This window comes from Myotis lucifugus, unplaced genomic scaffold, assembly GCF_000147115.1.
Source record: "Myotis lucifugus unplaced genomic scaffold, Myoluc2.0 scaffold_10, whole genome shotgun sequence".
Lineage (NCBI taxonomy): Eukaryota > Metazoa > Chordata > Mammalia > Chiroptera > Vespertilionidae > Myotis > Myotis lucifugus.
In genome coordinates, this window is record NW_005871058.1 from 2,816,425 (window position 1) to 2,829,768 (window position 13,344).

Genomic DNA, 13,344 nt, shown 5'->3' on the forward strand with positions numbered 1-13,344 from the left:
AATCATTAACTTTTCTGTATGTTATTCTCTTTGAACTTCAAAGAAAATGAAATGATCAGAGGGCTACTACAAATGAATGAATATTCACCAGGGCTTCACCAGGGATGAAAAAATGTAGCATTAATATTGTGAGAGTTTATCCTTTTGTAGTTTACCCCCTTGGGCTCAATAGGATGTTATTCATCATTTAAAGAAATAAGAGTTTGTGTATTTTTTCAATTTCTGTTCTCAAATAAAAGCCTGTTTCCATTATGTTCAGTTTATTGCCAAAAGTGCACACAACTGTTTAATAAAATATATGCAATAAGGGCAGATGAAGAGCAAACTGAGATTTTTCCCTATTTCAACAAATAGAACTGAAGTAACGATTTAGTTAGGCAAACAGGGCATGCCAATTAGAAGAAAAGATTCCCTGAAGCCGTGTAAAATACAAGTAGAGAAAGTCATTCTACCTAGCCCCGTATTTACAATTGTGGAAGTTACATAATTACTGCATAAATATTCGTCAAAATTCTTGTGTGAAACCAGGCACAAATGAAATGAAGGAAAAGTTTCACATCGGCTTTATGATAGGAGGAAAACAGAGGGCCGGCCCCGCCCCTGGGTGCTCCTCACTGCACATCCCAGATTTCGCAGAGAAGCGGCGTGAACTTGTGGTCATTGACGCGCCAGGACATCAGCATCTCCGCGTGGTGGTGGTTGAATGTCCGCAACTCCGTCAGGCGGCCTAGGAGACAGGCGAAATGCTGGGGGTTCTCAGGCTGATGGATCTTGCACAGCTTCTGCAGCACGTCAAGCAGAGGTTCCTGAAGCTTCTCTACGGCCTCTCTGTCCTTTATGTATTGTCTGTCTGTTTTGAAGTTTGACATAAAACAACAAAGTTAAAAAGTGGAAGGTTTGCCCTAACCGGTTTGGCTCAGTGGATAGAGTGTCGGCCTGCGGACTGAAGGGTCTCAGGTTCGATTCCGGTCAAGGGCATGTACCTTGGTTACGGGTACATCCCCAGTAGGAGGTGTGCAGGAGGCAGCTGATCGATGTTTCTCTCTCATTGATGTTTCTAACTCTCTATCCCTCTCCCTTCCTCTCTGTAAAAAATCAATAAAATATTTTAAAAGAATAAATAAAATTAAAAAGTGGAAGGTTTGGCATAATTATATTAAGGCTAACCTTTAGAATATATATATACTCTAAAGGAGAGAGAGAGAGAGAAACATCAATGATGAGAGAGAATCATTTAGCGGCTGCCTCCTGCATGCCCCACACTGGGGATCAAGCCTGCAATCCGGACATGTACCCTGACCAGGAATCGAACCGTGACCTCTTGGTTCCTAGGCGACACTCAACCTCTGAGCCATGCTGGCCAGGCAAGGCTAACCTTTTTGAAGTGTAACTCACACATGTTGTACAGTTGAAATGTACAAATGAAGTGTTCAACTTGATGAATTTTCACACACTCACTTACATGTACTCATATAATCACAACTATATCAAGATATAGAACATTACATCCTCCCTAAATTCCCCTTTCAATTAATGCCCCCAAAGTAGCATGTATGGTGAACATAAGTATCATTTCTGGTGGGTATAACCCAAGGACTGGAACTTGGGATGTAGGGTTTATACATGTAACACTTTAGTAGATACTGCCAAAATGTTTTTCTTCTTGCCCAGCTGATGTAGCTTAGTGGCTGGACATCAACCTATGAACCAGGAGGTCACGGTTCAATTCCTTGTCAGGGAACATGCCCGTGTTGTGGGCTCATTCCCCAGTATGGGGTATGCAGGAGGCAGCTGATCAATGTTTCTCTCTCATCATTGATATTTCTCTCTCTCTCCCTCTCCCTTTCTCTCTGAAATCAATAAAAAATATAAATCAATAAAAGAAGAAATGTTTTTCTTCTTTTTAATTATAATTTGTTATGGTACAACAAAGTAACAACTAGCTTCTGACTTAATTAATATTATATATAAAATGGTTTCAGGCCACAAATTATGAATGTGGCATCACTTACTCCCAAATAAATAAGCAAAAAATAGAAAAATAAATATACAGAAGTATTCATTTCAACATTGTTTAGAACAACAAAAAATTGGAAGTATTCTGAATGTCCAAACATATGGAAAAAATTAAGTAAATTATTGGTCATCGATTCAATGGAATATGATGCATGCATTACAATAAACCTTTACAGTATAATTTTTTTTAATGACATAGGGAAAGATGTTTGAAGAAAAGTACTTTAAAACAAGACATTATGGTGTGGCTCAATTGGTTGGAGTGTCATCCCATGCACCTAAAGGTTGTGGGTTCAATACCTGGTCAGGGCACATACCTAAGTTGCAGGTTCGATCCCCAGTGGGGGCCTGTGTGAGAGGCAACTGATCAATGTTTCTCTCATACATCAATGTCTCTCTCTCTTTTCTCCCTCTCTCTCTCTTTCTCTCTTTTCCCCACTTCCCCTATCTCTAAAAATCTGTAAAACATACACTCAGGTGAGGATTAAAAAAAATAAAATAGCCCAGCTGGTATGGCTCAGTGGCTGAGTGCCAATCCATGAACCAAGAAGTCACTGGTTCAATTTCCCATCAGGGCACATGCTCAGGTTGCAGGCTCCATCACCAGTGGGGGGGCGGGGGGGGCCTTGCAGAAAGCAGCTGATCAATGATGTTTCTCTCTTATCAATGTTTCTATCTATCTCTCTCTCTCCCTCTCTCTCTAAAAATCAATTAAGACATATATTTTTTTAAAAACTAAGATAGGTGTGACATGGGCTAAAAATAAATGAATAAAATAAAATTTAAAAGACAGTATGCTTTCTATTATGTTAAAAAGTATGTACATAATTTAATTTAGGCTCCTATTTAATAACCCCTGAAAAAAGCCTTACTTGACCACTAATTAAAATAACATTCTACTGCCACTTTCTCTCCTTATAGTCTCATCTTTATATTTTTGTAGCACTTGCCACCTCAATAATCACTACAAATTATTTTTATTTGTTTCTTCATTTGTTGTTTTTCTTACCCTACTGAAATGTAGTAAGCTCCATGTAGCTGTGGCCTGCCTGTTTCTTTACTTCTATATTCCCCAATGTTTAGAACCATGTTTAGCATATAGTAGGTATTAAAAATGCATTTACTGAATGAAAGTGAAGTTTAGAAGAAAGGCTGAGAAGAAATACACTGAAATGTTAACATGATTCAATTTGAAGCAGTGGGATTATAGGCCTTTTTATTTTTTTCTGTTTCTGTGTTTCTCAGATTTTCTTTAATAAACATTATTATGATTATACTGGAAAAATGAACAAATAGCATAAAAATGAAAATCTAACATCAAAATTACCTGGAGAGAGAATAACAATTGCTGTAAGCAGAGCATACTCTTCTTGAGTCATTTTCAATTCTGCCACACTTTTGTAAAAACTAAACATCGGCGTTATGTATTCATCAGAAATACCTGTGGGGGAAATGTGAAAAATTGCAGAGGCACGGTAAAGTTGCTGAATAACTGAAATTGTAAAATTGTAAAATTACAAACACATCACATATACACACACATATGTGAATATTTGCACCCATATCCACACGTTTAAATAATGTCAATATATATTATATGTTCCAGCCAAAGGCTGGGCAAGGGTCAGCTAACAAAATTCTCAAAATAAGAATAAATCAATGATTGGTGAGTCTTTAATTTTGGTAGTGCCTTTGTTTTAGTCACTACTGTCTGACAATAAATGATAACATTCCTGACTTGCCAAAAGAATCTTCTAACGTCACCCATTTTCCAGATGGGGTTTGCTCATCTTTTTCATATTAATATCTATAATCAAGGCATAGATAGCAACTTAAATAAACGCCCCCCAATTATTGTTCTTCAGCCCAGAAGTGTAAACAGCTTCACTTAATAATGTTTAGAGTTCTTATCAGAGGCCTGATATCTCTCTGAATTACCAAACCTATTCATCCATCACCTACTAGGCATTGGTGCCAGGCTGTTCTCTGCAAACTCAACATGTCCAAGATTAAGACACCATGAACAAGATGAAACTCTTCCTCTTCCTGCAAACCCAGCTCATTCCTACTGTTCCCACTCTCAGTGATTGCTACCCTCCCCACCCCGAAGCCCCACCTGACACTGAGATTCAGCCTCCCTCTCGCGTGGTCAGGGCCGACTCCTGTGGTTAGACCTGCTAACTCTCACTGAGCGGCTCCCTCCCCTCTCCACTGCACCTGGAATTAACTTAGTTTAAGTCTTGATCCTCTTCATCGCACTGCAATGGCCGCCTCACTGGTCTTCCTGTCTTCAGTTTAGTCTCCTTCTACCCATCTCAGGATTACCTTTCCAAAATTCAAATCACACCCTGACTCCTCACTTCCTACAAACCTTCAAAAATTCTCCATGGCTTCTGGCATAAATGTTCTCCCTTTTTACATAGGAAACTCCAGGACCTGTCCCCTGCCTACCCCACCACCCACTGCTCGCCCACATGAGAATCATAGGAATTCACAATTATTTAGTGCACTGTTCCAAACACTTCTTATGCTATAGCTCATTTAATCTTTCTAACATACCATGAGGTAGGTACAGAGAGGTTATATAACTTGCCCAAAGACACAGCTGGTGAGAGCCAGGATTCAAACCAAAACTTGCAGGCTCCAGCGTCCTGGCTCGTAGCTGTGACTAAGCTGCACGACCTCCCCATTATATCTCACGGCCTTTACTCCAGCCATTGCAGTTCCTAAACAGTTCCCATCGCCCAGTTTTTTAAAAATTAATCCTCACCTGAAGATATGTTTTTGTTGAATTTTTAGAGAGAGGAAGGGAGAGAGCGAGAGCAAGAGCAAGAGTAAGAGAAACATCAATGTGGGAAAAACATTGATGGTTGCCTCCCACACTTGCCCTGACTGGGGATCGACCCACAACCCAGATATGTGCCCTTCCCTGGAATCAAATCCAGAACCTTTTGGTGTATGGGACGACACCTGAACCAACTGACCACCTGGCCAGGGCACATTACCCAGGTTTTACACTTGTTGTTCTCTCTACTTGAAATATCCTCCTTCTTTCTTTATCTAGCTTGCCCCACTTTGTAAATTAAGGCTCCTTTGTGTTACTTCCTCCACTGATTCAACAAATACTAGTTTGGTGCCTGTTCTGGGCACAGATCCACTCCAGAAGAGCTTTGACAGCGGAATGTGGAGACAGGGAAAAATAAGACTATGATGTGCCTATGGATGAACTGAGAGGAACACGAGTTCCCAGGATTGGGCCACACTAGGCCGCTCTATTCCATCCCACACCAGACCTAAAGCCATAGAGCTTTGGAGAGCCAAACCAGGACAAAACTGGATTCCAGTTTCTAGAACATATAAGTATCATCTGATACTACACTTCACAGAATCAGAAAGTCTAAATCCTCACCTCTAGAAGAATCTAAAGAAGCATCGCAAACCAAATCCTTGGTCTTTCTCTTTAGTCAAAATACCATGCTTTTCTCCCCTTTGACTTTTGATTCTTGAAATGATTCCCGTGGGTTCTCTTAATAATAGTGTTGTTGTGGAGCACCTTGGGGATTGCATCCTGTGGAAGACTGCCCTCTAGCCAGCTGTTTCCGGTTGAACTGAATGTCCAGGACCAAACTAGATATAACTTAAAATGCAGAGGGTTGGAGTGTGAGAGAGCCTGGGAGTATCAGTCCTGGCTTCCAGCAAACAGTGGTTAAGAGGTAGTAACCAGTTCTGAGTTTGAAATCTGACCTATGACTTGGTCTTGGGCACATTACTTAAACTCTTTAAGCCTCAGTTTCCTCATCTGTGAAATGTGAATTACAACAATAGTAGCATATGAGATAATATATGTAGAGTGCCTGGCTAAGAGTAAAACCTGCATAAATATTACAGCCAATAATTATTATAAGAGTTATGATTATTGTTATTCAGGAGAATTGGATGAATGCATTAGTTCTATCTTAGTATCAATTCATTGTAATCTTAGGTTAAGCTCATATACCTTTGTGTATACAAAGCTGTGTGTGTTTTTTTGTTGTTGCTGTTGTTTTTAATAATTCTTTATTGTTGAAAGTATTACATATGTCCCCCTTTTTTCTCTCATTGACCCCCTCCAGTCCGCCCCCACCCCCCACCCTCCATCCCAGGCCCTCACCGCCCCATTGTCTGTGTCCATGTACCATGCATATATGCATACAAGGTCCTTGGTTGATTACCTCTCACCCATCCACCCTCCCCCGCCTTAAGGCAAAGCTATGTTTTTGTTTTGCTTTATAGTCTGCTGTTTCCTAGGGATGAATACAAATTGGCTGATCAGTGATTTGCTTCAGCATTTTTCTAGATAGTAAATTTTCTTGGTAGGGTTGTCCTTTTACATCTTCAAACAATGTCAGTCTTTGGCACTTGGGAACAACACCTATTAGTTGTGGTTATCTAAAATAATAACTCATGACTGTGCCATTATTTTACATATTCCATGAAAATTTGGGAGTAATATTAAAGGCAGCTGATTTTAAAATATTTAATTAAAAATATATATATATATATTTAATTTTTAGAAATTGTCTTTGACTACCTAATTTTTTATTTTATTTGTCTTTCCAAACCCCCACTTACTTTCCAAACATGCTATCTCTGTTACAGTGTAACAGAATCTAATTGCAGTTGATAATTTTAGAAAAATAGGTTAAAATGAAAAAAGTGAACATAGAGAAGATGTAGAAAAACATAATAGAAGGGTTTTAAAAAATTATTTTCCTACAGGATAGATCAAATAGAAATCTGCTTTTGAATTAGAATCAATAATCAGAATTAAGCCCTGGCTGGGTAGCTCAGTTGGTTAGTGTCGTCCTAATATGCCAAGGTTGTGGGTTTGTTCCCCGGGCAGGGCACATTTAAGAATCAACCAATGAATGCATTAATAAGTGGAACAACAAATCGATGTCTCCCCCCCCCCTTACTCTCTCTCTCTCTAAAATAAATAAAATATCAGAATTAACCACAACAGCATGAACAAAGAAGTGTTTTAAGTCTCTATGAACAGCAATTTCTGACGTAAAAATGTAATAATAACATCTTCCTGAAGGGGCAGTCTTTTCCCATTTTCCTGCTTCCTCCTTCCTGGAGACCTGCTTAAGGTTTGCTTCAATTGGGCTCTTTATGCCCAATTTGCTGATTTTTGGTCACAAGGGGGCACTATTTTCTAACTTAAACATAAAGACTACTACGAAAAGTCCAAAGTTGTGAAAAACCATTTATATTTCTATTCCTCTGGTTCTTCTTTTCCTTTCTTTATCCAATGTTTTCTTGTTTCATTATTATTTTTAAAAAAGAGATCTGTGATTGATATATTAACTGGTCAATGATAAGAAATATTCTTTGAAAGAATAACTATCTGATAGAATCAACACTATGCTGTTGTAAGTAATTTTAAATGTAATTGTCTTTTATTTCCTAATTAACTTTCTAGTTTTCATTGGAGATAAAAATAGAGCAGAGGTAGGTGTGTGTGTGTGTGTGTGTGTGTGTGTGTGTGTGTTGCACAAATGTGCATTTTTATACAAGGGATCCTTGTTAGGCTAGGACGCCCCATCCAGGTTTCAAGGTCAAATGCAAATTTTGTTCTCTCTCAGGAGCTTCCTCTGTCACCGTGTATCAGAATTAGTTGCTCCCTTCTCTATGTTCAATTCTATTGCACTTGTCACAACTCATTTCTTTCCAACCCATTAGAATGTGAAATACCATATAAATGTTATGAGAGTAGGAACCAACTATTCCAGTGCCTGGCACACTGCCTGGCCAGTAAAGCGTGCTCCACAGATGCTTCTTGTTCATCTCTGTATCCTTAGTAACCAGCATGCTGCTGAGACATGGCAGGAGATTAATAAATGCATATTAAATTAGGCAATATTACATTTTGCTAGTTCTTATGATGAAGGTGACATAGTTATGAGATGTGATGGGGGAAAGGATGCTATTAAGACAATGGAAACATTCTCATGATGCGAAGAGAATGGACTCTAGCCTACAGCTAACTTGTACTCAGAGTCATTTGTGCCACAGTGTTGGTCTTAGTAAAAGCCTGCCAACAGCTCTAGCTGGTTTGGCTCAGTGGATAGAGCATCAGCCTTTGGGCTGAAAGGTCCTGGGTTCAATTCCAGTCAAGGGCACATACCTGGGTTGCAGACTTGACCCCTGGCCCTACTCGGGGCATGTGCATGAGGCAACCAATCGATGTGTCTCTCTCACATTGATGTTTCGCTCTCTCTGTGTCTCTCCCTGTTCCACTCTCTCTAAAAATCAATGGGAAAATATCCTCAGGTGAGGATTAACAATAAGAAAATATATAATAAATAACACACCTCCCATTAGTCCTAGTGGCTAAAAGTTATCTGGCCAAATTAGACCTCACCAGTGCTTAGGAATTGAAAGGGTTTGGACTATCAAGTTCCAGATTCATCACAATAAAATTCACCAATTTTTGAACATCTAATATGTGCCAGGTGCTGTGATAGTGCTGGGAATGATCCTCAAGCAGTTGACAGATTAATGCAAGAGGCAGATACATAAATAAACATATAATGTCCAAAATGGGACAAATATAAAAGGCTCATGGGTACAGCTGAGGGCTAATGAGAATATGAACTCATGTATTACTTTGATACTTTCTCTTATTTTGAGAAAACTTGCTTCCTACAATTTGAGCCCCAAATTTGTCCATGCCAAAATTATTACATGACCATTTTGAAAAGCAAAAAGAGAGCTGTTACCTATTTGAAACTTTGTGTAAGCATTTCCTTTTCTTATAAATATTCTATCATTGTTTCTTTATATTTCTAACCTTTATTTCAAAGATAGTATTGGAACCAATAGTTTACATCTACTTCTTTAGGAAATATAGTTCTTATCATTGTTTTCATTTGTTTCCAAGTCTAAAGCAGTGAAGTCATATGTATTTAAAGAGCAGAAAAATAAACATAGTATACTACATACAGTATACTTTATTAAGCTACTATAAACTAGCTACAACTTTATCACTCTAGTAAGAATTTCTCCTTTCTCTGATCTCACCGCCTCTATTCATTTTATAAATTACTTAAAAAATATTTAAAATTGCTGGCTGTGCTTATACTTTATCTCTAACCAAAGGGCAAGAACCGTATCTTACCAGTCTTTATATTCCCTACCAGCTGATAGTTGGCAAATGTAAGATCTTAGCAAGTAACAGGTGCACAGTAGAAAAAGACTGCTGGGCTTTGACTAGAACAGCTGTGTTCATCTCATGGCACTTTGCTGATTAACTGTATGACCTTGGGCAGGTCATCTAGCCTCTCCAAGCCCGTTCCCCCATCTATAAAATAGTGGCATGGCACCCCTTCAGGGGCGACTGGGGATACTAACAGAATGAAATATGTTAGAAATAATGAAATAATACTAACAGAATGTAAACACAAACCACTGCAAAATCACAAGATATACTGTCATCCTGATAAACACTTAGTTGAATATTTCATATCTGTCTGTTATGGAGATCCAAAAGGCCACAAAATACTATGAATTTCAGCCCTAACCGGTTTGGCTCAGTGGATAGAGCGTTGGCCTGCGGACTGAATGGTCCTGGGTTCGATTCCGGCCAGGGGCATGTACCTTGGTTGCAGGCACATCCCCGGTAGTGGGTGTGCATGAGGCAGCTGATCGATGTTTCTAACTCTCTATCCCTCTCCCTTCCTCTCTGTAAAAAATCAATAAAATATATATTTTAAAAAATACTCTGAATTTCAGAGGTTAGTTATATGTGTAATTAACAGAACAAGTTTCTTTGGTTTGTGAGACGTTGTTGCTATTTTTTTTGCTGTTAAAATATAAATTCTTTCAGTGTTAGCAAGCCTATTTCAATCCTAATACCATATTTAATGGTATTATATGATTATTCCTATCTTTAATAAAGCTTCCATCTTAAAAACCTAATTTTCATACAACTACATTGGGAATAAAAATACTGATGCAGTAGAATTATGTAGAAACAACTTAACCACAGGTTGTGTCAGATATATGCTCTGAAGCCTCAGTAAACATAAATAAACACTATAACCCTCATTAAATAAATGTATCTGAGGAGACCGTGTTTGTTCATAGAATTGGGATGTAATAATAGCAAAGAAAGGCATATGAATTTGGAGAACAAGAAAAGAAATCTCACATTATATTCTTTAAAGAGTTGTGTAGGCATAAACAGGGTAACAGACATTGTTACTGTGGAATTCAAAGTACAATACAAATATGAATGTGTTATATTTGCATAAGAATGAAAAGTTATTTTGAAAGGTCATCTGGCAAGATCAGGTTTTTATGTGGTGTGTGGAAGAGGCAATGTTCTGAATCCACTGGGAGAAGCAAATTCATAAAGATGAATAAATAGAACCGTCATGATAGATAATAAAATACTAATCAGCATGCGAATTTGGATGCTTTTTATTTTCCCAATATGTGGTCGAATTTGGGGTAAAGTATCTTATGAATTAGAGGCATGAATCTTTATTTATAGAGACCACATGCTGGAAAACTTTTTTTTTTCTGTTAATCCTCACCAGAGGATATTTTTCCATTGCTTTTCAGAGACAGTGGAAGGGAGGGAGAGTGGGAGAGAGACAGAGAAACATCCATGTGAGAGAAACACATTGATTGGTTGCCTCCCGCATGTGCTCCGACCAGGGGATGGGGAGCAAACTTGCAACCCAGGCATATGCCCTTGGGAATCAAACCCACAACCCTTCAGTGCATGGTCCAATGCTCTAACCACTTAGTAACACCAGCCAGAACTGGAAAACTTCATTTTTGAACCTTTCAACACTTGCAGATTTAAGTTCTGAAATTTATGTTATCAAGCAAGAATTTTTTTATTACATATTTTTAGCCTGCAAGACCCTCACCATTTCTCACCTAATTGCGGCATTGGTCTCTCCCAGGTTTCTCTGCTTCTTGTCTCAGTCTCTCTAACCCTTCCTTCATAATATTGCCAGAAAGATCTTTCTACAGTACCTCTACGGTCATGTCACATCTGGTCAGAATATTACAAAGGCACCCCATTATATAATGACTAAATTAAACTACTTTCCTGGCATTCAGTGTCTTTTAGTATCTAGCACTTACTACAATTTCAGCTTTACAAATATTATTTTCTAATAATATTAAAGGACTTGTGAGTCCTATACATGGTTAATCTCTCATCCCTTCACATCTTTGCACTCTCTATGTTATCCTTTATAATAAAAGCCTAATATGCTAAGTGCCTGGTTGTCTGGTCGTCTGCTCAACCAATCAAAGCATAATATGCTAATGATATGCTAAGGCCGTTCAACCGCTCGCTATGACGTGCACTGACCACAGGGGGCAGACTCTCCGACTGGTAGGTTAGCTTGTTGATGGGGTCTGGCTGATCGGGATTGAATGAGATGGGCCAGACAAGCCCTGGAGCCCTCCCATGGTCCCTCCCTGCTGGCCAACCTCTGGCATCCCTCCCAGGCCCCAACTGTGCACCAGTGGGGTCCCTCAGCCTAGCCCGCACTCTCTCACAATCTGGGATCCCATGGGGGATGTCAGAGAGCTGATTTTGGCCCGATCCCACTCAATGCAGGAGCTGTCCCCTGATGGTCAGTGTGCTCAGTTAGAGCCAGGCTCACAGCTGGCAAGCGTAGTAGCAGCGGTGGTGGGAGTCTCTCCCACCTCCGGGGCAGCACTAAGGATGTCCGACTGACAGCTTAGGCCTGGGGGGAGTGGGCCTAAGCCATCAGTCAGACATACCCTGAGGGCTCCCAGACTGGGAGAGGGTGCAGGCCAAGCTGAGGGACGCCCCCCCCACCCCGCCCCAGTGCATGAATTTCATGCATGGGGCCTCTAGTCCTATATAATAAAAGCCTAATATGCTAAGTGTCCAACCGTTTGACCAGTCGCTATGGTGCACACTGACCACCAGGGGGCAGATGCTCTGACCCGTAGGTTAGCTTGCTGCTGGGGTCCAACCGATCGGGACTGGGCGAGATGGGCTGGATATGCCCTGAAGCCCTCCTGCGGTCCCTCCTCCGCCCTGATCATGCACCGGTGGGGTCCCTTGGTCTGGCCTGTGCCCTCTTGCAATCCGGGACCCCTTGGGAGATGTCAGAGAGCCAGTTTCAGCCCGATCCCCGCAGGCCAGGCTGAGGGACCCCACCAGTGCACAAATCTGTGCACCAGGCCTCTAGTTACCTTATAATGCTATATATCTTAGAATGCCTTTCTCAGACTTTTGTGGCGTGAGAAGTTTCTAATCATCCTTCAAGATTCAACTATCAACTTTGCAAGCCTTTCTGACTTGCCAGAAGACTCACAGGAAGGCAGGGATTCTCACAAGGCTGAACCAAGTGCCTAGAATTAGATGCAATTTGGGTTCCTGAGTCTGGGGCAGGACTGGACCTGATGGGGTGAGTGAAATGGTTCTATATTCAGGGGAAGAACCATCTGAAAAGAAAATAAATGGACTAGACTCACAGCTTCAGATAATAAACCATCTATCCATCCATCCATCCATCCATCCACTTATTTATTTCACAGATGTTTGTTGAGCACCTACTCCAAGCCAGGCATGCACTAGGTACCTGGGTTAAAATATGAAGTCAAAAAGAGGCAGCCCCACCCTACAGAGTTTTTTTTTTTTAAAAAATATATTTTATTGATTTTTTACAGAGAGGAAGGGAGAGGGATAGAGAGTTAGAAACATCGATGAGAGAGAAACATCGATCAGCTGCCTCCTGCACACTCCCTACTGGGTATGTGCCCGCAACCAAGGTACATGCCCTTGACCGGAATCGAACCTGGGACCCTTGAGTCCGCAGGCCGATGCTCTATCCACTGAGCCAACCCGGTTAGGGCCCTACAGAGTTTTTAATATCAAATCAAGGTGGTTTGTAGAACAAATTATTAAAGTTAGCCATGATTTCAAAGAGATCAAACTAGTTATGGGGTCTATTTCAATAATTTTTAACAAAAAAAGGACATATAGCTAATAAGTAGTGGAGCCTAGATTCAAGCCAGATTCTTCATCATCACTGTCTCTTTTTTTAAAAAACATATTTTATTGATTTTTACAGAGAGGAAGGGAGAGGGATAGAGAATTAGAAACATCGATGAGAGAGAAACATCAACCAGCTGCCTCCTGTACACCCCCTACTGGGGATGTGCCCACAACCAAGGTACATGCCCTTGACTGGAGTCAAACCTGGGACTCTTCAGTCTTCAGGCCGACGCTCTATCCACTGAGCCAAACCGGTTAGGGCACCACTGTCCCTTGATGTATAAACC

The 13,344-nt window shown here is 40.3% G+C and overlaps 1 protein-coding gene across 2 annotated transcripts in view; it reads right to left on the reverse strand.

Annotated features, from left to right (window-relative positions):
• Positions 1-239: 239 nt before the first annotated feature.
• Positions 240-13,344, reverse strand: part of NR1H4 (nuclear receptor subfamily 1 group H member 4) — a 44,460-nt gene continuing 31,355 nt past the window's right edge. For both annotated transcript variants that reach the window (XM_006084093.2, XM_006084092.2), the window contains exons 8-9: positions 3,344-3,457; positions 240-850 (exon numbers count right to left, since the gene is read on the reverse strand). In XM_006084093.2, coding sequence (XP_006084155.1) covers positions 612-850; positions 3,344-3,457 — 353 coding nt within the window. In that variant the 3' untranslated portion in view covers positions 240-611. The remainder of the gene's footprint in view (positions 851-3,343; positions 3,458-13,344) is intronic.